The sequence below is a fragment of the Crocodylus siamensis genome, chromosome 2 (genome assembly GCF_052110815.1).
Source record: "Crocodylus siamensis isolate JL-2025a chromosome 2, ASM5211081v1, whole genome shotgun sequence".
Classification (NCBI taxonomy): Eukaryota; Metazoa; Chordata; order Crocodylia; family Crocodylidae; genus Crocodylus; species Crocodylus siamensis.
This window is the reverse complement of record NC_143396.1, coordinates 252861223-252883801: the sequence shown is the minus strand read 5'-3', so window position 1 is coordinate 252883801 and position 22579 is coordinate 252861223. Positions and strand designations below refer to the sequence as shown.

Genomic DNA, 22579 nt, shown 5'->3' with positions numbered 1-22579 from the left:
TCTTGGATAAGGGTTTGATCTTGAAGGCAACCTCAAGAAATAGCCCTGAATGATCCAGGGTCTACTGTCTGTGTGAGTTCCTAAGAATGAATTAGTTCATGTTCGTCTGCTGCATCCCTGCTGAGCAGCGCACTGAAGTCCAACTTCTGTTACAATCCCCCATGGGTTCTGCACATCCCTGTTTCTGATGGGTCCTCTTTCAGGGAAGGACAAACATAAAAGGAATCCCTATGACCAAAGTAGCCTCAGTGCCCTGAGTGCAGCACATGAAGCCCTCAGTGTATTAACCTGCCCTGTGGGGTGAGGTATCACTGCCTCTGTGACCCACACTTGCCAGTCCAGCTAGGCTCTCAGTGAGGCTCCTGCTCCCCTTCCAGGACTGAGGCAGCACTTGTAGAGGGGAAATGCCTGTCTGGGCATGTGCCAAATACAAGCCAGGGTCTCACTCCTAACACAGCCTGGTGAGCATGTGAGCATCCCTGCAGTAACAGAATATGGGTTCAGCTTGTGTCCTGTGCAACCCTGGTTCATAAGAAACCCTGAATTAGAAGAGGGAGTACACGGCTCCAGAGGCCCCCTCCCATGATAAGTGAGCACTTGTGTATGTAGCAAGGGAAAGAGCTCTGTGGAGGAAGCGGAGGGTTAGTGTAAAGTGGAGGGTTAGTGTAAACAAGGAACAAAAATGATTCTAAAAGCAATGCCAATTCCCTGGGCCTGTCTCCATGCAGGCCTGAGGCTGAGGCAGCTGCAGTCTGTGCATGGCATTGGATGGCCCATTAATGGCTTCAGTTGGTTTATAGTTATCATTCCTTTGTCCTGTCAGTAAGGAACTGATCCCTCACCCCACACTCTCCCTAGCCTCCTGCAGTCTGGGCTTGTGCTGATGTCCAGAAAGCTTTAATCAATTGGGTAAATAGCAATTTTGTTGTTTGTTCCAAAGGGGCAAACTGGCACCTCCTGTGTGAAGGTACTTTCTCACATCCTAATTGAAGATGAATTGAGAGAATGCTTGCAGTCACTTCAGTGCAGACAAGTTTTTAACAAAGCCTGGCCCTCCAGCTCCTTGTTTTCCAGGCCTTGTTTATGGCATTGATAATTCTTTAGTGTCAGGTTTAGACATCAAGCATTTTTTCCACTGCTGCATAAGAAAACAATTAGGTGAAGATGGAGAAGACATTTTTCTCACTTTAGAACAGAGAAACCAGCAATGGCTTGTATCAGGCTGTGCTCTCTGGATCCTATAGCTACACACACAATTGGCTTCTCAGGCAGACTTGGCCTCAGCTACACAGAAGGAGGGGTTGAATATGCACTGGAAAATCCCAGAGCACCCACTTGGATTTCCTCAATAATCTACTTCCCTGATAAATCAGCCAGAACTATCACCAAGGTCAAAACAGTAGTCAAGCCAGCTCCCTTTCCTCCTCACAGCTCTATCTCCAAACTTGGGTAGCCACAGGAAAGAACTCTATCCTTGTCTGCACTAGCGCATCACTTTTAGTCCCTTTCCCAGGTAGTTCTTGCTAAAAAAAGGGCAGCCTTATTGTTGTTTATGGGGGCTGCTGCATCACCTTGTGTGAGTGGAGGGCTGGAACTCAAGAGTTCTGGGTTTTCTCCCCATGTCTGCTGCAGATCCAGTGCATTTTCTTGGGTGAGTTACTAACCCTCTGCACTTTAGAGGCTGTGTGATTTCCTGCTTGTCAAATGGGACTGGTAATATTTTTCTGTCACAGAATTTGGTGGGCTATGTTCATTAATGCTTGCAAGGAACAAGGGTGAAGGTCATAACATAGTTTCATGGTTGGTAGGGTCGGAAGGGACCAGAGCAGATCATCAAGTCCGACTTCCTGCCATGGCAGGAAAGAGTACTGGGGTCAAATGACCCCGGCAAGGTGTTCATCTAACCACCTCTTAAAGACCCCCAGGGTAGGAGCCAGCACCACTTCGCTTGGAAGTTGGTTCCAGATCCTAGCCGCCCTGACTGTGAAGTAGCGCCTCCTGATATCTAGCCTGAATCTACCCTCTGCCAGCTTGTGACTGTTATTCCTGGTTACTCCTGGCAGTGCTCGGGGGAACAGGGACTTCCCCAGTGCCTGCTGATCCCCTCTGACTAGATTGTAACAGGCCACTAGATCCCCCCTCAGCCTTCTCTTGTGGAAGCTGAACAGGTTCAGGTCCCATAGCCTCTCCTCGTAGGGCCTGCCCTGCTGACTCCTGATCATGCAAGTGGCTAGCAGAATGACCTCTCCTAGCCCATGCATTTACATTCCCAGCTGACTGAACCCAGAAGGTTGTATGACTATATTACATACTGCAAAGACCTTGGTTTCTCTAGCCCAGTGGTTCTCAACCATTTTGGTAGAAGGATCTATTTGTAAACATTACTGGCCAATCCAGACCCAGTTCCCTTCACTCCCAACCCACTGCCTCCCACCCCCAAGGCCCCAGTCCCCCCCCCACCGTGTGTGGGGCAGGGGGGCACCAAGCAGGCCCTTGCAGGCTGGAACTCTGCCTGCTTGCAAGGGAAAAGCCATGGTTTCCCAAGTTTTTCTCCTTTAAAGAGAATCCATTTTAAAAGTTCATTTGCAACCTTTTCATATATTCTTGCGACCCACTTTTGGGTTGCAACCCATGGGTTGAGAAATGCTTCTCTAGCCAACTGTTAAGAATTGGAGAAGACATAACTCCAGAGCTTGTAGAGTTGGTGGGGGCAGGGAGGTAGAGAGACACCTCCAGCCAGAACGTGCAAGTGAGCAGGTGACTTTCTCCTCCTCTGCCAACCCATTTTCACCTGCCTAAACTGTGGAGAGTAGGAGGAAACGGACAGGAAAAAGACTGTGCCAGGAAATGGTGAAAGTAGAAACTGAACAGGTGGATGAGGGGAGCAGGAGAGCAAGAGGAGATGAAGGGCAGGCAGTTCAGTCAGTGAACTGAGGAGGGTTTTAACAACCACGAACATGGATTTTGAGTTGTCTCAGAGCTGGGCTGGAACCAAGAGTGGGTGAAGGAGGAGACTGGGGGCTGTGCACAGGTGTAATTTGCTTTTGTTTCTGCATCTGGGGGAGCCATTGGGCTGCAGCACATGGGTCTCTGAGGCTTCAGACTGGGAAAGGGGAACTGTGTAAGTTGAACTCTGTAACCAGCTTGAGCATTTCAGCTGAGCAAATACAGAGGGGAGAGTTCCTGACATAGTGAGGGGCACCCAGGCCTGGGGAAAGTGTCTGAAGTGGTACTAAGAATCAGCTTGCCACTCACAGGTGGAAATGGGAGGTTCAGGGACTTGGATGGCTTGGATTATGGATTTGAGAGCAACATCCTGACCTTGACTTAGCAAATCTGAGACCTCTGAGAGGAAGCTGAGTGCAGAGCTTGGTGGTGATCCTCAGTGCAAGAGAGGAGAGTGGGAAGTGAAACTACTGCCAGAAATGAGAAAGAAGCTGTTATCCAAGAGCGAGGTTTTTGAACAGGGAGGAGTATGCTGGCAACATCATCTTTCTTACAAGTGGTGTTCTAGAAGCATGACTAAAGAGACTGAAAACTACACGAGCAAATTGGAATGCATAGGCAGAACAGGGTAGCAAGAAGGTCCCCTCTCACCATTGCTCCCAGCAAGGAGCAGAGCCTGCTCACCTGCTACAGAACTCTCAGGAACAAAGGGAGAAATGGCAACCTGCTGTTGAGCCACTGAGGAGAGAGAGAGGAAGCAGATAAGACAGGAATTGGTGAGTGAGAGAGTCCTATGGGTGTGAGGAGAACAGTGCCTGGAGGAATAGGTGGGGTCTGGTGGACCTGTCAGAATATGCATGAAGATGGTGATAGAAGAGGTCAGGATCTGGAGGCAGCTCTCCTCATGTCTGCCTCTTTGCTCAGAGACCATAGATCTGGTATCTCTTCATTACGCAGTGTATTGGGTAGAGGTTGACAAGAGCCAGTCCTGGGTTCCAGCGGTGGGTGGCTTTTCCTGCTGGTGTGAACATAGCAAGATGAACCTATTGGTGGTAGGTGGCCAGGTGAGATGAGTTCAGAGCCTGACCACTCTGGTGTTGCATCACTGTGTGAGCCTGGGATTCCAATTAGCAAACACACCCAGCCAGGCCTATTGCAAGGGTATGTGCCATGAATGTGCTCTCCTCATCTTGAGCATGTGCCAAACTGTTTCCTGTCCACTTTGTGCCTGGATCCCAGAAGACATTTATCAAGCTTGCACCCACAATTGTGGAGAGAAGTGAGGTCATCACAGAAGTGCAGTGTAGCCAGGATTCTTTCTGCCCCTGGATGGCCTGGTGAAGGAGTCCAGTCCCTGCTCCCCCAGGAAGGAAAGGTAGTATTTATATCAGTTTTTACATGGCCAGTACAAGATGGAGGAGGAGAAGCAGCTTGGCCATGAGCACAGAGTTGGTAGGCTCAATAGGGCAGAAGTTGGGACTCTTGGCCCTGCACTTTCTCCTTAGAACAGACCCTTCCTATGGCACTAGAAAGTGGTCTTTTGAAGTCAGTCCCTATCAGTAGTATAACTGGAGGGCAGGGGTGGGGAGAAGGACAACAGCTCTGGGCACTGATTTAGATGGGACACCAGAATGGCCAAAGACAAGGTGGGGTTCTTCAGTCCCCCTCATCCTCCACCATACACTCTTCCCAGGGAACTGAAATTGCTAGGTACACCTCTGGTGCCTAACCCCACAAATACTCACATTGGAGGCAGGTGGGGAGGGGAAGGTTATGTTGTCCTTGTCCATCCAGCTGGAGCCATCCCCTGACCTTGCCTCATGGGAGCAGGATGGGTGGTCTTTGGCCTGTAGCACATGGCGCTTTGGATAGGTCTTGTCCTGGCATGCACCCATGGCAGTATATAGATGAGCACAGCATATGCAAAGCATGGATCCACCTTAGCGGCTGCTCTCCTACATGACTTAAGCCAGATTCTTCCCCACCCAGTGTGTCGGGTTCCCCCATGACAGAAGGGCTGCCTCTCTCTTTCAGTGCCCCTGCCTCCATGGGGCTTAGAGCCAAAGTGTGAAATGAGACTAGCAGCACCAATCCCTTTCCAGGCCAGGAGAGCAAAAAGTCCTGGGCAGTGAGGCAAAGGGGGACTGGGCCTGAGCCTGGGGTATTTTCTGTGGGGCAAATGTGTCCTGGATTGTGCTCCTCTGTCCCATTGCCTGCTCCACCTTCACTGATGGCTTACAGCTGTGCTGAAATCCAACGCTTGCTATGAGCCGAGGAAGCCGAGCCACAGGCTGGTTCGGCAGCAGGGAGGGCTCTGGAGCCTGAGCATGAGTGCTCTCAGTGGGCTGTGTAATGGCCTGCCCAGTTGCTCACGGGTTAATGTTTCTCCGTTGTAGTTTGTTTCCCCTTGCCAAAGTGGGTGTTGCTGGAATGTCTCCTCATAGGGAGGGGGGCTGAGCTGTGTCCTCTGCAGAGGGGGATGTCAGCATCAAAAAGACACAAAAGGGGGAGGTTTCCAAAAATAAAACCCTCCATCCCCTCCAGACTCTTGCCAGTGCCAGAGGCAGGCGCGAAGGTGCTTGAAGCTGTCTACTGAGAGCTCAGGCTCTGACAGCCAGGAGAGACGGGACAGGCAGGGGGAGAGGAGGGACTGGGGTAGGAGGGACGGCTGCAGCTGCTCTGTGCAGCCCACGCTGTTGGGCTCACTGTGCTACCTTCGCCTCAGGCTCTCATGCTCCTGCAAGCGGCAGGTACTGATTAAGCCGCCTGTGACATGGAGAAGCAAAGGGCTGCTTTAGAGGGGCTTCCTTAAGGAACTTTGTCTAGTTCCCTCTTTCCCAATCTCCGGCTGGATGCTTGGCTTCATGGAGCTGCCAGCCCCACACTGAGAGCTCACTGCTCCTGTCAGAACTAGTCTTTCCCCCGGCCCTGGGCAGGCACCATGAGAGGATCCTGGGGGAGTTTCCTCCCTCTCACGATAGCCCTCTTCCTAGGACTTGGTGATTCTCAGAGAGACTTTGCTGGAAGATTTGATGCAAGCTCTTCATTCCGAAGTGAATCCAGGATCAGGGGCATGCCCCGGCCGAGACTCCAGAGCCAGGGCAGGGCATACAACCTGTTCTGGGTGCACAGCCCTCCTCCTGCCCTGGAGCACCGTGCTGCAGCCCCTCGCATGGATCATGTCTCCGCAGCCTGGATGAGGAGTCTGGCAGGAGGGGATAACAGAAATCAGCCTTCTCCACCTTCTGCTCACAAACTCTTTGCTCCCCAGAGTGCCAGAGCCCAAACTGCAGGCTCTCCCAGTGGGAGCCTAGTTCAAACGCCTGGGCGGAAGCAGAGGATGGATTCCTCGCACCAGCGGGTCAGGAATGGGCTCAAAGCTCATACCATGTCCCTGGCAAAAGAGCCAACTGGCAGAGGGCGGATGACAGGGTAAGTGCAGCCACAGGGGTCTCACTACAGGGCAAGGTACCTAACATGACTCCTCCTGTTACCCCAACACAGAAGGACTGAGATGGGCCAGGAAGGTCTCAGCTTCAGGAGACCTCAGTAAGTGATGATTCCAAGCCAGAGATCCTGTCTCAGGACCTCTCTGGTCCCATGCAGACATCCTCTATCCTCAGTGATGAGACAGCCCCTGCCAGAGTCCCAGCGCATAGAGCTCAGTCTCTTCTTATCAACTCATTGTCCCATGTGCAGTTATGAGGGCTTGATCCATTGCTTGGCTTTAGTTGTGTTGACCCTTGTTTGCTCTGGCACTCAGCCCAGGGCTCAAAGCAGGTTAGGAGGAGCTGGCTCTGTTAGTAGCTCTAATGCTGTGTGTACGTCCCACATGTTTGGGAGCTGTTTGTGCTTCTGTCTGGAACACAGTGTCTGTGTGTGCATGAGAGGAAGAGGGGGAGATACTGTATTGCTGGCTGCGGTCCTCATGGGGGTGTGTTGCACTGGAGTATCCCAGGCTTACCGCTTGCTCGTGTGGGTGCATGTGGTGTGTGTCAGACAGCTGTGCTGTGTTGCAGGCTGTGGTGCTGCTGCCTTTCTTGTTCAGGTGCTATCTGGCTTCCACAGGGAGGGCCTTAGGTGTGGTGCTGTGCAGGATGGTGGGTTGCAGTGGGCTTTGCTTGGCCTTATGGGATATAGCCTCACTACCATGGGCTCTGACTGCAGGTACCTGGCTTCTTGGCTTTTTCTACCCATAATGGGCCCCTCGTAAGGTCTACATGCAGTAGCCTCCAGCTCCATATGGCTCCTGCTGGCTCAGCCAGGGGAGTCTACTTTTAACTTGTCTGACAGAGCTACTTCCAACTGCAATCTCTGGCCATGATACTGAGGAGGTGGGATGGGGGCACTTGGTAGTCGGCTGGTCTGCTGAGGAGGAAATTCTCCTCAATGATGACATCATACCCAGTGCTGATAGAGCCCTTGGCCCTGGGGCCCTCCCTCTCCTTACATCCCTCTCTCTGCTCCCCTGCTAGGGATCCTCCTCACTGCCCTCTTTGCTGGCTTAGTGTTGCTGTTGAACCTGCTCTCCCAGATCAGAATTACCAAAACCACAGTCTCCTATAGCCATGAGATGTGGTGGAGAAGGCTGGCTGTGGGGCATATTACCCTCTGTTATGTGATCATAGGGCAGAATCACAGAGTTTTCTTCTAACACTGAACAAGAAACTCTGCTACAATAGTGGAAGCAGCTTAATTCCTAAAGTTCTCTCCCTTTTCATCTGTGCTGCACTTCGCCATAAATCTTTCCCTGCTTTACCCCACCTGTCTTCATACAACAGCTTTAAGGAAGGGGAATCTACCACCATGCTTCTTCCCTATTTTTTTAAATATTTATCAGTAGCTGATAGTTATCAATAGGTTATGGATCCAGAAGTGGCTCTGTCTTTTCCACCTATCCAGCTCTATTCACATGGCAACTTTGGAGGAGGTGGGGTTCCAGATGATTCAGTTATATTAGCAAATTCTGCCCCCATCTGTCAGCGTCAGTCTCTTCTGAGTGAAGGGACACTGTTCTAAGACTGGCGTGACCAGCCTTGCCAGTAGGATCATGTGGGATCAGGGTACCAGCTGGATAGTTGCTGCCTCCTCCTTTAATCACAACTTCCCTTATCATTCTCAGCTATGTTCTTGGGCTGCAGCTAATTCCAGTGAAAACAGCAAGAATCCCTTTTTATCCTCATGCAGCTTTATCAGTATCTTGGTTCAGGTTGCTTTCAGATGGCTGAAGCTTAAATCTCTTTGTAGTGCCATCTCCCAACCACTAAATAATGCTACATAGGATGAACATATATCTGTGAGTTTGGTAGTTGTTCTGTTCTTTTGACCCAGAGTAGCTGAATTTGCCCCAGTGAAATGACTGGTGTGGGCTCTGCTTCACAGCTCACTAGGGCTAACACATAGCCAGTGGGCATGTCTACACAAAACATCTTCATGTGCAGTGGACTGTTCTGCTGCGCATTAGTGCATCGCAGCAAAATGGTGCTAATGTGCTAATATGCACTAGAATTAGTCTACTGTGCATTGTCACAAAAAGTGTGCCTTTGCTACTGCACATTAGCACAGCTACTGCACCTTTATCTAGTACCTCATATTAGAGGTACTAAATGTGCAGGTGCATCCAGTATGTTGCAAAATTCCCTTAGCCATCTATACTGCTCCCTCCAGCAAGCTATTCCCTTGTGAATGGGGGAGGGCTGGCAGTAATATGCTTTAAATTTCATTGATCCCAAAAGCTTGACGTTCAGAGCTGGCAAATTATGGCTTACTGTTGATGACTATTTATACTTTTGGAGAGCAGGACAAGGAAAGTCTCCTTTATAACTTTATTCTGACTTGCTGGATTGGGCCTGGAGGGAAGGGTTAGTGCCTATCTAAAAGAATAGTTAACAAGGTTAACACATTGTCTTTCCTGAAACAAGCCTTGTGTAGTCTTACTGCCTTAGCTGCTAGAGATTCTTTGACTTGTGACTTTCTTGTCACCCCACCAGACTCCCGTGACTCAACCTCATGTTTCGGTGTGTTTGCCTTTGCTACACCTGCCTCATTTTTGTCCAGGAAACTCAGTGTTTCTTGGACACTAAGTGTTCTAAAGAGGCTTTCTTTGACAGTTTTTCCTTTCCCTCATATGAGAACTTTTTCGTTTCTACCACTCACACTATACTTTCACTACTTGTAAGGTGATTTGCATTTTTCCTCACTCACCTAGACAGTCAAGTTGTATCACCCATTCCAGACTGAAGCTCGGGTGCCATATAATAATTCAGAGAGTTCTTTGTGTAAAATCCTGGTTACTAGGTAATGTTATATTTGTCCTTCCCTCCTGATTCCCAAGTCAAAATGTTCTGCTTGTAAATCCAGGACCCTTGTATGGACTACCACATTTATTCTGTGACCCGCTTCCTTTGGTAACAGAATCCTGTTACTGTACTGCATTCTTTTTTGGAATAAAGTGTTCTTGGCACTTTATAGGAATGATGTCACAGTTAAGTCTCGGTTCCTTCCTCAGCGACAAGACATGATTTTTTATAGATATTCCAAGTTTCTCTGCCTCACTGACCCAGGCTGAAGACAGTGTAGTTTACAATTCGCTGTGTTCAGTTTGGTCACTGTTAGGAATTTGCCAAAGAGCTCCTTCTACTCCAGATTGCTGCATAAGCATACCCAGGTGTAAGCCTTGGAGAGAACTGGATTTTGGTTTTCCTCCTCAGTGTCAGCTTCTGATGTCAGAAGTGGTAGGCCTGTGGAGAATGTCTGGGGCACGATTGAAGGTGATGATCCTGACATATACCCACGGACAGCTACGAGCCTGGCATACTGTATGTATTCCTCATCAAAGCCACGGAGGTACTCTACACAGTCTGTGCTGCCACTGCCTCCCCCAGCAACACCTAGGGACTGGCACTGTTCTACACTTGGGCTGATACAGTTTGTTGCTCTCTGTTCCACTCCCTTCTGCTTTTACTTTCTCTAGTGAACTCCACCTAGAAAAGCTGAGAAGGGTAATATGAAGCTGAGAAGGGTAATTTGTACCACTGTACAGCAAATGTTCTTCTAGGTTTGAAACATCTCCGTTTCAGGCAGCCTTCACTCTGCTGCCTGCCTGGCTCAAGTACAAACTTGAGTCACAGTCCCATGCTTTTCTCAAATAATCCAGTGCCATCTCATACAGTCTCCTTTTCACTCTTCTTAGATTCTTGCCTATTGCATCTTTACTCCTGTTTTATCTTCTCTGCTTTGTGCTGACGCCTGTGCCCTAAGGGCCTGGTAGATAATGTTGCTAGTTTTCTCTACAATGAATGTTTCAGGAGAGGTCAGTTCATGTCCAAGTCTGCTCCAGAGCTGAGTGAAAAATGATGTTATCTAAACTGCACATTTTTAGTGGCTTGTCTAAGCCAGGAGCTTTTCACTGTTACTCTGTGTTGGATAAGAGGAGTTTGTTGTGAACTTTTTGTATGCAGTTGGATGAAATATGCTGGCCTGTGTTATGTAGGAGATCAGATCTGATGAGCTAATGATCCCTTCAGGCTCAAAACTATGATTCTATAAATGACTTAAATGGAGTCCTTGTATTTGGTGGTGCAGAGAGAAATGCACAACACTGCAGGATAATGGATTGAGGTAGCTGTAAAATAAAAGAAGAAGAAGAAGAAATTATTGTATTATTTAGGAAGCAGCATGTGCTCATGTAATTAGGCTGTGCACATCATTAAACTATGCAGCTCCATGATCTTATCAGTGTTTTCTTGTTCTCCTTCCCTGCTGCTTGTAACACTCCTCATATTTGGTGTCAAGTAAGACTGCAAAATCTTCTGGGCATTTGTTGTCTTTTGTGTCTGTACAGCACCCATCCCTAATGGAGGCCTCTGGGCACTGCTGTGATACAAGTAACTAACCATAATAACTGATTTGCCCATGGCAGGAAAGTTATGTTTGCACATTCAGCCTGGACCAGGACATGTCTTGATGGAAGGGACAAAGGGGTCTTCATGGTATGTGCTTCATATTTTCTTAAGGATTTTTTTCCGCTTCCAACATGGTTATGTGGGCAGTAGATTTGGGGATGAAGTTGCTGCAGACCTCACCTGTACTTACCTGGTTGTGCTGGCAGAAAGCAGCTGCTACTGCTAAGTTAATAATGCCTGGGTACATCTACATGCTTCTGGCAGTTCTACATGTCTCCACTCATCTGCTTTGCTGCCAAAAGTGCCTCCTGGGAAGTTAGCAGCTTTTGAATGGACTGTAGCAACTGGCAGAAGGTGGAGGAATGTCTACATGTACCTTCTGCTGGCTGACAGATGGCGGCAGAAGCTTTCTTTTGCTTAAAGCAGGTGCTGTAAGGGCTGGCAGAAAGAGGGAGTTAAACTGCCACAAAGAAGCCCTGAGGTAGGGCACACCCAGAGTTCAGCTGACAAGACTGTTGTGTAGACTAGGTCAGAAACTCCAGAAAAATGAGTCAAGCCTTCTTTCTCCTAGCATTTTAAGGCTAGAAACAATATAGTGTCCAGAGGAAAGGCAGTGACTAGGGCCCTGACCTTGCAAAGAGAATGGCGCTGGTGGACCTCTGTCCCTCATAAAACCCTTCTGAGGTGAATGGGGCTTCCCATGAGCCCAGAGGTGTGTCTTGATGCTTTTCTTGGTAGGATCAGGGCCTGAGAAAGTATCTCTCTTGAGGCTGTTTTTCCTGTCTTGATGCTGTGTGTTTCTTCCAGCATTTCTCAACCTTGCTTTGTGAATAGGAAACTTTTGTGCTTAACTTGGGAGTAACCCATGGCTGCTTCCTGTAGCCTGAGATGTTCAGAGTTCATAGGGTATGTCTGGAGCCTCAGGCAAGAGGTGATAAGCATGACTGCTATATCCCTAGTGCTTCATGTAATCAAAGGACTGTACCCAAAACCCAAAGTGATATTATCCTCCAGCCCCTCTGGGAGGTAGGTACAGATATATAATCATTACTATTTTATTGATGGGGAAATGAGAGAGCCAGTGGCAGAATCAGGATTTCAGCTCAGGCCCCTGTGAGGTCTAGCTTCACAGTCAGGGCTTCTGTCCACGCTGCAGAGTCCACTGTGACTGCTCTGATTGATAAGGAGTCTCTAGCAGGGAGACTCTCTTGAGGAAATCTCTTTGGTTTTACTCTTGGCCTTTCGGGTTGCTTTGAGCTTGGTACCACCTGGTGGCAGTACCAGGAACTGCTGAACCATTGCCCTATGAGTAGCTTATGCATGATGCTGGCAGTATTGCCCGTGTTTCTTGCACCCCTGTGTGCAGTAGACAGCACCATTCCCTGACTGTCCCCAAGGCATGACTCCTTTGTGGCTGCTCAGTGAGGAGGAGGGGAAGGATAGGACTCTCCTGCTTTCTGTATACCAGTATCTGTTCTGCTGAGGAAATAGCCTCCTACTTTGTTTCTCCTTTCCAGGGTGCATGAACTATATATGGCCAATATCAGGCTGCTAGCAACTGGCATCAAAGAGGGAGGGTGGTATGGGGCAGCCTTCTAGTTTTGCTTTTGTCTTCATACAGCAGCATACCTGGCTATTGGGTTCAGAGGCCTGTTGATCCAGGCTCATCCCTAGCCAGGCTCTGCAGACTGGAGGACATGAGGTGCAGGGCAGGACTCTCAAGTCTGGAGGCCAGAGGGAAAGGGAGCCTATACTCTTTGGTTTCAAGGGTGAGGATGACTGGGCACCTCTGTGCAGTACCATGTGGGTGTCTGGTACAAAGGTTACATGTTTGACTCTAGTTGATGTTATTCATAGGTCCCTGGGGTCTCAGTGCCACACACAGCCTCATAGGGACACAGCTGCTACTAAGCTGCTGCCTTGCCTCAGTTCAGAGGCCCCTGTCACTCAGGACTGGTGCCTCACCCACAGTGACAGGACTCTTACACCTGCAGGTTATCCCCAGCCTGGGAACCCCAGGACTAGCTAGCGTCAGTGCTCCTGCTCCTTGGAGTAAGGCATGAGGCAGGCAAATGCCAGAGGAGCTGGGAGCAGTCAGCAGGCTCACCTCAAAGCAGCATGCTTGCTAAGAAGCACTGGCGACAGCATGAGTGGCAGTGGCGAGGGGAGTGCAGCTGGGGGCTGCAGGAAGCAGCCACTGCCTCAGGCACCAGCCCTCTGAGCTGTAAACATGTTGCGCTTCTTAAACCTGCAGGGATTTGCTGTGAATTCTTTATAAGGCAACACAAACCACATGGTGTTCAACCCATGCAAATGTCAAGTAAATACTTTAACCATAACCAGATGCTCTCAGGGCTGGGTCCTGCGCAATGAAAAATCAACCACTGCTTTACCCAGCTCCACAGTTCCCCATCACCTGATTCTCCAATTTCCTAAGGCTCCAACATACCTGGCTGCCTATTAGCACTCTGTCCTATGGCAAGTGAGGGCAGCATTTGCTCCATTCTTCAAGTGGCCCCCACCGCTACTCATAGTAGCACTGGAAGCTCCTTCAAGGTGTATTTTAAATCCTGGAGATTCTTTTCGCCACATCTCACCTTGAAGAAATGGCAAAAGAAGCAGGAGCCTCTTGCTCAGCTAGTGTCTGCATCCCTGCCTGTATCCCTGCCATGGAGCCTCCCTCCTGTATGTGCTATTTCCTTCCCTTCCTCTCAAGAGGAGAGCCCCAGTACCAGTGTTTCACTTCTCCCAGAGGTTTTGAGTGAAGGCCAGTGAAGTTTTACAACACATGACATGGCTGGACTACAGATCCTAACATGTAGCATGGACCATAGGGTCTAGGATAAGAATAACCCTTAACTGCTAACATTTTTCTGGCTGCACAAATAGTAATGACACTTTCTTTGCCAAAAGCAGTGCTAGGGCCTAATGAATTATGTCCTAGATTGGGACTTGGGAGACTGTCCCCAAATATATTGCACCCCCAACTCTCTGTGCTATTTTTGGCAAGGGCTTTTCCTCTCTGTCTCATTTGCTTTACCTGTAATGTATTGATAAGGCTACTGATCTTTGGTTTGAAGTGAGTGCATGACTGTCTGTAAAATGCAAAGGATTCATATCTAGGACTGCCTACCCCAGGAATTTAAAGCTCATATGCCAGGGAGCCAACATCTCGAGATGCTTTGAAATATTATCATGCATTCTTTGATCCATGTGTGGCTCTTTCAGCTCTCCCTGGCACTCCAGAGTGTGTAGGGGCGGGACAATTAGCATTGCCTGTCTCCCTCTTGCCTGGGAGGTGATTTTGGTCAGTTCCCACTGCAAGAGCTCTGTCCCCACATCTGCCTGATCCTTGGCCAGCACTTAATTTTGCTCCCAACCTGAAAATCAATCTTTCCTCATCACAGCCTCATCTCTGCTCCTTCTAGGCTCTTCACCTGCTTCCTACATCAGCCCTGATTGGCCATCATTCCCCAGGAGGTAGGCAGGTGTGGGCAGGCAACTAATTGGAGGATAGCCCCCTTCCCCTGGGATGCAATAGAAGGCTGGAGAGTTGGTAGCACTGAGCTTTGCCCTTCTGCTAAGGGAGGCCATGAGCCAAAGTTGCATGGGGCTGTGCCGATGAACTTGTCACAACAGGTGGCAGGGGCAGAAGGGGTTGGTGCAGGCATTGAGCCCATCCCCAGCAATGTGGGGAGACTGGGGTGCTGGGCTGGGGTTTGGCAGAAAGCACCTGGTGACTGTGCCCTACCCCCTACACTTCCAAACATGTCCTCCCTGGCCCCATTTCTGCTGCCAAACTCACTGTGACTCCTTGTGAGTCAGCCTTGGCCTCCTGCTCCCTTCTGTACTTATTCTTTGCTCTCAGGCATCACCTACATGGGCTGTGGATGCTCCTGTAGACGTGGTATTAGCAGGATTCTAAGGGGAGTCAGGCCAGCTGCAAGGTGTGTGGGTCGTCGTGTGTGGATGTACGGTATGTTCTGAGAGCAGAAATGACCCAAGCAAGCACTCTGGAGACTGCAATGGAGCATGTTCGGATGTGATATAAGGAGGTGGTTGTGGCTTGGGTGCTTGCTGTGTGCTTTATCACAGCTTCCAGAGTCTACATAGAGCCCCAGGGCTTGAAGTGGTCCCAGTGGTGATGTTGACTGGAGAGTGAAAATGTGCCCCCAGGGCATGTGATGCATCTGTGTCAGGGACAGACGCATGGCAGCACAGCTCCATGCCTGGGGCAGCTGCATACTGCCTGGGGCAGCGCTGGCTTTAGTGTGGCAGTGTGATCAGCTGCTGCTGTGGCAATGACTGCTTTTGAACCCCCACTCTCCTCCCAAAGGCAATGACCAGGGCCACTGCCCCAGTACCCTGCTCCAGTTATGCTACTGGTCAGGTGCTTGCCATGATGCAATGGAGTCTGGCAAGGCAAGAAGGCTCTGATCTCCTTACGTGACCTTACACCACTTTTTGATAGACTCTTGTTCTAGGCTTGGGGCTTGAGGGTCTCTTTTTGCTGGGTGGGGTTCTATCCTGGGACAGTAAATGTCCTGTAAGGACAGAAGCTTTTCCTCTGCTCAGGACATTTTCCCTGGGTCCTTTATCCCCACCCAAGAGGTTCAGTGCCCTGGCAGGTAGGACATAAATACATCTTGAGATCCTGTCCAGGTGCTATGCAACAGCAGCAAAATGGAACACACCTGGTGCCTGAAACCCCTTCCAGGACCTTTGCAATACTACCTCCTCCTATCACAATATCCTGGGATCCAGTCAGCATGTCACAATGCACATGTTTATTTTAGTGCCCATGGGCTCACTGAAGGCACCCAGCAGAGTTGGATGTGGCAAACTTAGCTCATACCTTGATGCCAGGGAGTATTCAGCCAATCCACACAATGGTCAAATGAGTTTGTTGACATTTTAAGGACTGTAGGGAAGTTAGGATGTGCTTTCAGACTGTTTGGAATTACTTGACAGACTCTACTGTTTAGATATGTGTCTAGCTGCTGTCCCCAGCCTCTTCCTTTAGACCTTTCCTCACCCCACCAGGCCCCTGGTTCCCTGAGAGAGAGGGAGTGTCAGCTAGGTAAAGACCCACAGCTCTTTCCAGTCTCTCACACTCTGGATCAGAAAGTTCTGTCCACCCTGTGGCATTAAGAGGGGCTAGTTCTCACCAGTAGAAGCTAGCAGATTTTAGTTCCTAGAGCCTCTGTGCATGTGTTCGTGTGTGCATGTGTATGTATCTGAGTGTATGTGTGAGAAAGAGAAAGATTGATCTGGACAAAGATTGTGGGCATCATTGTTTAAAGAATTATTGGTTTGATTCTGGGCCAAAGCAGTTGGTCTGAAGGAGGTACCTGCATTTGCCTACAGGAACCACCTTTAGATGGTGCCAGTAATTTGAGGTGAGAGTGGGAAATGTTTTTGTTCTTTCATAAACCCACTGAGTGGGATTTGCCAAGCACATCTGGACCACCTCAGGGAAGGGAATGAGGAATTGTCTCTCATCTTGCAAACTACACAGAGTTGAGCCCAGTCAATACTTGGGTGCAAGCCCTTCAGCAATATCTACTGCTGTAAGTGAATATCCATGGGTTTGTAACTCTGCTCATAAATGCCACTCCCCTGTTTGGGGTCATAACTTCTACTTTGGGATTGGCTGCACTGCATTGTGTTAAGGAGTCAGGTTAAGCCTGGAGGCATCATTATGGCCATCTAAAATGTGTGTGTCTTAATGGTTTGATCCTGAAGCATCAAAAGTGCTTTACAAATTATACAGCTTCAGAAATTGCTCCTGTTGGCACCCTGCATGCACTGAGACGTCACCCCTTTCAGGCTGGGATGTGTAGCAAGGCACATAACAACCTTTTACAGGAGGGCAAAGTGTAATCACTGATTTTGGAATCATCCCTAATGAACACCTCAACACTAGCAAAAAGTGTTCTGGGATCCTTTAATGGCCACAGATTGTTAGAACCACCAGTTGTTCTCCTGTGAGAAGCAGCATCTCCAATGGCCCAGCTTTCCTGAGCAATGTGCTAGGGCACTGAGCTGAAGGGAGAGTACCATGCACTGTGTAACTCACCCCTGGTGCCATGTTGAGTGTGCCATCTACTGAGCTACCCACACTTTCAGCACTTAAGTAATCTTTGGAATTTTCCCTCCAAGAGTTTAAAAAGCCCAGCCCTGCCTGGCTTCTCTGATCTCATGTGATATGTAGCTGTAAGGAGATCTGTGGTTCTTCAGGGAATGGTTCGGTTGGTGATTCGGAAGGTACTGCCTGTGGAGAGACCTCCTCATTGCTCTCTCCCTCATCCCGCTGTTTGTCACTACTTAGGCCGAATGTCTGCGGGGGACAGTGCTGCTCGGGCTGGACAGTGGCTCTTGGAACAAACCGGTGCATCAAACGTGAGTATTAGGGAATCATGTTCAAGACACCAGCTTTCTTGCTTAATATCTCACTACAAAGTGCAGTGGGGGTGGCACAAGGCCTGAAACAGAACATGTTCCTCCCCAGTCCTTTGGCCCTGCAGCCTCCTGTTTCTTTATCTTTGTCCACCATTTGAATCCCTTTCTCTGCATGATATCCCAGCCTCCTGTTACGTGCAGGGTGCACTTCTTGCAGCTAGTGCTGTGGAGAGAGTGGCACCCCTCAGTACCTACTGTGGGGGCTGTTACACCTGTCATTCCCAGAGCTGGGTTCCCTACACCTGGCTGCTTTGTCTGAGAAAGACATGCACAGGTCCCTGCATGGTACATCCTGGCTGGCCATACAGCACTGCTGTCCCTATCAGGGGTTCATGTTAATTTTGGCTAGAGCAGAACCTAGACCTCTTGAGGGTAATGATGATCATGATGATTATCTGAGGCTTCAGTCAGGATCAGGTCCCCATGGAGCTGGGAACTGCACAGACTTCAAAGGCATGAGGTCAGATCCAAAAAAGAATGTAGGTACTGTACTTAAACCAGGACTTGAGTAGACTTTAAGCATCTCTATCCAGAATTTGTGATTCAAACACACCACCTAATCAGTGGCTACGTAATCCCACACGGAGTCTCCCTTTTATACCTGAAAGTTCCTTCAGCAATGACAGGTCTGCTTCTGTGCAAGCCCAGTGCTAACCCAGTCTGAGGAATTCAAAGGGTGCCTATACATATGCTCTGGGGTGTGGTGGGGGCATTTTAATCAGAGTGGCTCTCAGGAGCTGCAGCGTCTTGTGTACTCAGTGTCCCACATTTCAAAATGGCTGTGTATAGGCACCCCTCCTGCCCAAGACCTCTTTCAATCCAGGAGTAGGTGGAGTGGTGCCTAACTTCTGATCCATGCTCGGGACATGCCCGATACATACCGGCCCCAGTGAATTCAGTCAAGCCAGTTGGCTTAAGGATGGCTGCTGGGTATGAGCCTGGAGCACCCTCATTGGTGAACTTCAGGTGGTGTGAATTAGTGGATTTGGTGGGTTGGGGGGCATGGGCAGAGTGTGTTCAGACACATCCTCCCTGGGTTTGGCAGCTGACACCATCTAGATAAGCCTTTCATAGACAGAAGTACATAGTGTTGCCCATTCTAGGTGGTTCACCCCTCAGTGTGTGGCATTCTGGACTGTCCTTGGGTAATGCTCTGTCTCCATGCATTGTCAAAGGAGCCTATGTGCCTGCTCCTAGTGTGGAATCCACAACCCAGAACCAAGCATCTGGCTGGTGTCGTGGTGCCTAACTGATAACGGTGTAAGTCTGTTACTGGATTTCATGCAAGGTCTCTGCTCCCACCCAAAAAACTTACAGTGTAATTTGAAATGAGACCCAAGTGCTTGAGATAAACCAAAGGAAGGAGAGTGATGGAAGAGAGGAGTGGGGACAAGGTCACTGAGAAGTTACTTAGGTAGCTCATGCCTACACTGATGGCTGAAAACAGTTAAAGTCTGTAAGAAGCTACTAACTCCATTGGCTAATGGGCTGCCCTGGGAGGAACCGGGATGTGGTAGTCCCACAAGGGGAGAAGTTACAAGTGAGGGAAACCATAGAAAATGTCTTGGGTATTCAGTAAGTCTTTGAACTGCCCAGCACTGGGAAGCTGCTATTCTGAGGAAGCTACATCACTTTCTCCTTTCCTAAGGAGGGTGTTTTTGGGGCTGGGTGAGTGCAAATACCTGCCAGCCATCCACCATCATGCAGTTCCTATGACTCCCTTAGGGCCCTGTGGGTGGGGAGTTGCTGTCTTCTCCCAGGTTGATACTTCAGAGGCTCCTATGGGTCCTTGACTGGGGCCTCCTGCAAGGCTGATTGACTCCAACACAGTACTGGAGTGGAGGGGAGTGATTTAAGGGAAATAATCTCACTGTGCAAGAGGCTCTAATGACATCATTAACCACACTAGCTGGGACCCCAAAGATGCAATTAATTACATCATAAACCAGCTCTCATCAGCTGTGGATTCATTTCCTAACCTGTGGATCTTGCGTTGCTTGTAAATTTCCAAACGCATCAGTCATCTTAAACTGCAGCACAACTGACAAGAAGATCATGTTCTGCAAGCCCCTCCAGGCTGGTCCTGGAGAGATTCTGAATGGGACAGTCTGACATCCTAGATGAAGTCTCTCTCTTTCCACATCAATTTCCACTGAATCTGAGTCCTGGAGTTGGCCACCTGGGGAATCCTGCACCAGCCCTTGATGGCCTTTGCCATGGTCAAAGGACATAAGGCAACTTCTAAAGTTCATAAAATGGAGAAGATTGTAGTTTCTCTCCTTGGTAGCCCTAACCACTGTCAACAGCAAATGGTGAGAGCAGTACCGAGAGTGAGAGAGATCTGGAAACCCTGGGCAGTAAGCAGCAGGGCTGGGAAGACTGCATTAGCTAGGCTGTCATGGTCAGGGTTGGATTGATGAATGGTACTCTTCCCAACCCTGTTCAAACCTAGTCGGACAGTGTGGTAGGGCACTTGATGGCAGGTGGGGGTCAGGGCTAATTGTGAGTCAGCTCACCCAGGGGGCTGGCAGGTGAGGTTAGGCCTGATTAAGGGAGTCACCTGAGTGGAGTAGGGCTGGGTTTAGACAGGGGATAAGCCCAGACCCTGAGTGCAGGGCTGGCAATAACATCTTGGGAACTGGTAAAGGAACATCACCCAGCAGGAAGGCTGCCACTCTTGAATGCCAGCGAGGAGAATAACATCTGGATGTTTGGGTAAGATCTAAGGGGATGGAGGAGGTTCTTGGTGACCCAGTGTGGAGGTCCAGAGCCCTGAGAAAGGGGATGAGTGCCTGGGCCCTGTTGATAAGCTGGATGAGCCCAGAGAGAGAGGGGCTGAGTGCACAGGGGCCTAGTGAGAAGCTAGGTGAGCCTTGGAAGAGGGGCTGAGAATCTGTGGGCCTATTGAGGGGCTAGGAGAGAGAGGCTGAGTGTTTGGGAGACCTGGTGGAAGGTCTGGTTTGAATCCAGTCAGTGGGGCAGAGTGTGGGGGCCTACTGAGGGGTCTGGATGAGCCCAAAGAAGGAAGGGGCTGCACTGGGGGAGAGTTATGGAAGTCTCTGGGCAAGCCTAGAGAGATAAGGAGTGAGTGACTTTGGAGGGCCCCAAGAGGGTAGACCCACAGAGATGAGAGGACTGACCCTGGAATCTCAATTGGCTTGTCCAGGGCCAGGGCCCAGGAGGGGCTGAAGGGTAAAACAGACCACGGCAGAAACAATCAGAGCTGGGAGAGCCTGGAGTTCTCAACTGGCCTGAGGCAGGGCCAGGGCCTATGAGAGGCCAAGGTGAGACACCAGCCCGGACATAGTGGGGATTACGGAAACATGGTGGGACGCAACGCATGATTGGGCGGTGAATGTCAAGGGCTATAGGCTGTACAGGAGGGACAGGATAGGAAAGAGAGGTGAGGGCGTGGCGCTCTATATTAAGGAGGAATACAGATCCTCATCAATTAGCAAGGAGTCAGGGGAGGGGCACTCTGAAATGCTTTGGGTTAGAGTACAAGGTAGTTGAGGGGAAAGAGACTTAACGGTGGGGGTCTACTACAGACCTCCCAACCAGGGAGAAGAGCTTGACCAGGAATTCTTGGGTCAGCTCACAGAGGTAGTGAAGGCTAAGGATGTGGTAGTCATGGGGGACCTGAACTTCCCAGACATCTACTGGGAAGAGCAGTCAGCCAGGTCTGAACGCTCACGTAGGTTCTTGGCCAGAGTGCAGGACCTCCATCTAACCCAGGAGGTGCACAGCCCCACCAGGGGAGACGCCTTGTTGGACCTAGTGCTGGCCACGGGTGATGACCTGGTGAAGGGGCTGCGGGTGCTCGACCACCTGGGCGACAGCGATCATCGCCTGCTGGAATTCACCATCCAGCGCAAGGTGGCAAAGGCCTACAGTAAGGCAGCAGCCCTAGGTTTTAGGAGGGCAGACTTCAACGAGCTAAGGAGGATAGTTGGAGAAGCGCTGAGGTCCCGGAGGGGAGGGGAGCCAGGTGTCCAAGGAGAGTGGTCGCTCCTTAAGGGGACAATCCTCCAAGCCCAAAGGAAGGTAATCCCAACGAGGATCAAAGGGAGCAGGAGAGCACACAAGCCTCCGTGGCTCACCAAAATCATCCGGGAATGTCTCCTTGCTAAAAAGGAGGCTTACACCCAATGGAAAGAAGGGGTCATCACCAGGGAGGACTATTCTGTAGTTGCTTGGGGATGTAGGGGAGTAGTTAGGAAGGCCAAGGCAGAGATGGGACTGGGACTAGCTTCCCAGATTAAGGACAATAAGAAGTCCTTTTTTAAATACATAGGGGGTAAAAAGAAGGTCCCGGGTAATGTGGGGCCCTTGCAGGACGTGATGGGAAACTTGGTCGTCACACCAGACGGCAAAACATGTTTAACGATTTCTTTGCCTCCGTCTTCCTAGGTAGGGACCAGAACAGCCACCTCCCTGCTGGGCCCCCCTCGGGCCCCGGGGGAGGCACACCTGGGCCATGGGTTAGCGAGGATTTAGTTAGGGAGCTTCTGGAGGGGTTGGACGTATTCAAGTCAGCCGGTCTGGATGATCTCTGCCCTAGAGTTCTAAAGGAACTGGCCAAGGTCATTGCAAGTCCCCTGGCACAACTTTATGAGCACTCGTGGTGCTCTGGTGAGGTACCAGAGGACTGGAAGAGGGCCAATGTGGTCCCCATCTTCAAAAAAGGCAGGAAACTATAGGCTGGTTAGTCTTACCTCGATCCTAGGCAAGCTGTTCGAGAAAATTATGCTGGCACACATCCAGGAGGGGCCAGCAGGGGACTGCATGCTTAGGGGCAACCAACATGGCTTCATCAGTGGCAGGTCCTGTCAGACCAACTTGGTGGCCTTTTACGATCAGATCACCAGATCATTAGACGCAGGGGTAGCAGTAGATATAGTCTTCCTGGACTTCCGGAAGGCTTTTGACACTGTCTCTCACCCTGTTCTCATTAAGAACCTGGGGGGCTGTGGTGTAGACGCCCACACAGTCAAATGGGTCGCCAACTGGCTGGAGGGCTGCACCCACAGGGTGGTAGTGGATGGGTCATTCTCAACCTGGAGGGACGTGGGCAGTGGGGTTCCGCAGGGCTTGGTCCTCGGGCCCCCACTGTTCAACATCTTCATCAGTGATTTGGACAAGGGGGTAAAAAGCACCCTGTTCAAATTTGCTGATGACACTAAGATGTGGGGGAACGTGGGCACACTGGAAGGATGCAACAGGCTACAATCAGACCTAGACAGGTTCCAAGGGTGGGCGGATGAGAA

At 50.0% G+C, this 22579-nt stretch overlaps 1 protein-coding gene across 8 annotated transcripts in view; it reads left to right on the top strand.

The window, feature by feature from the left end:
- LTBP2 (latent transforming growth factor beta binding protein 2) overlaps window positions 1-22579 on the top strand; it is a 175048-nt gene that overhangs the window by 40165 nt on the left and 112304 nt on the right. For 6 of the 8 annotated variants that reach the window (XM_090033682.1, XM_090033679.1, XM_090033681.1 and 3 more), the window contains exons 1-2: window positions 5502-6378; window positions 17182-17252. In XM_090033682.1, the coding sequence (XP_089889808.1) occupies window positions 5888-6378; window positions 17182-17252 (562 nt within the window). In that variant the 5' untranslated portion in view covers window positions 5502-5887. Of the gene's footprint in view, window positions 1-5501; window positions 6379-17181; window positions 17253-22579 lie in introns of those variants that run through there. The other 2 variants (XM_090033684.1, XM_090033685.1) reach the window with 1 other exon arrangement.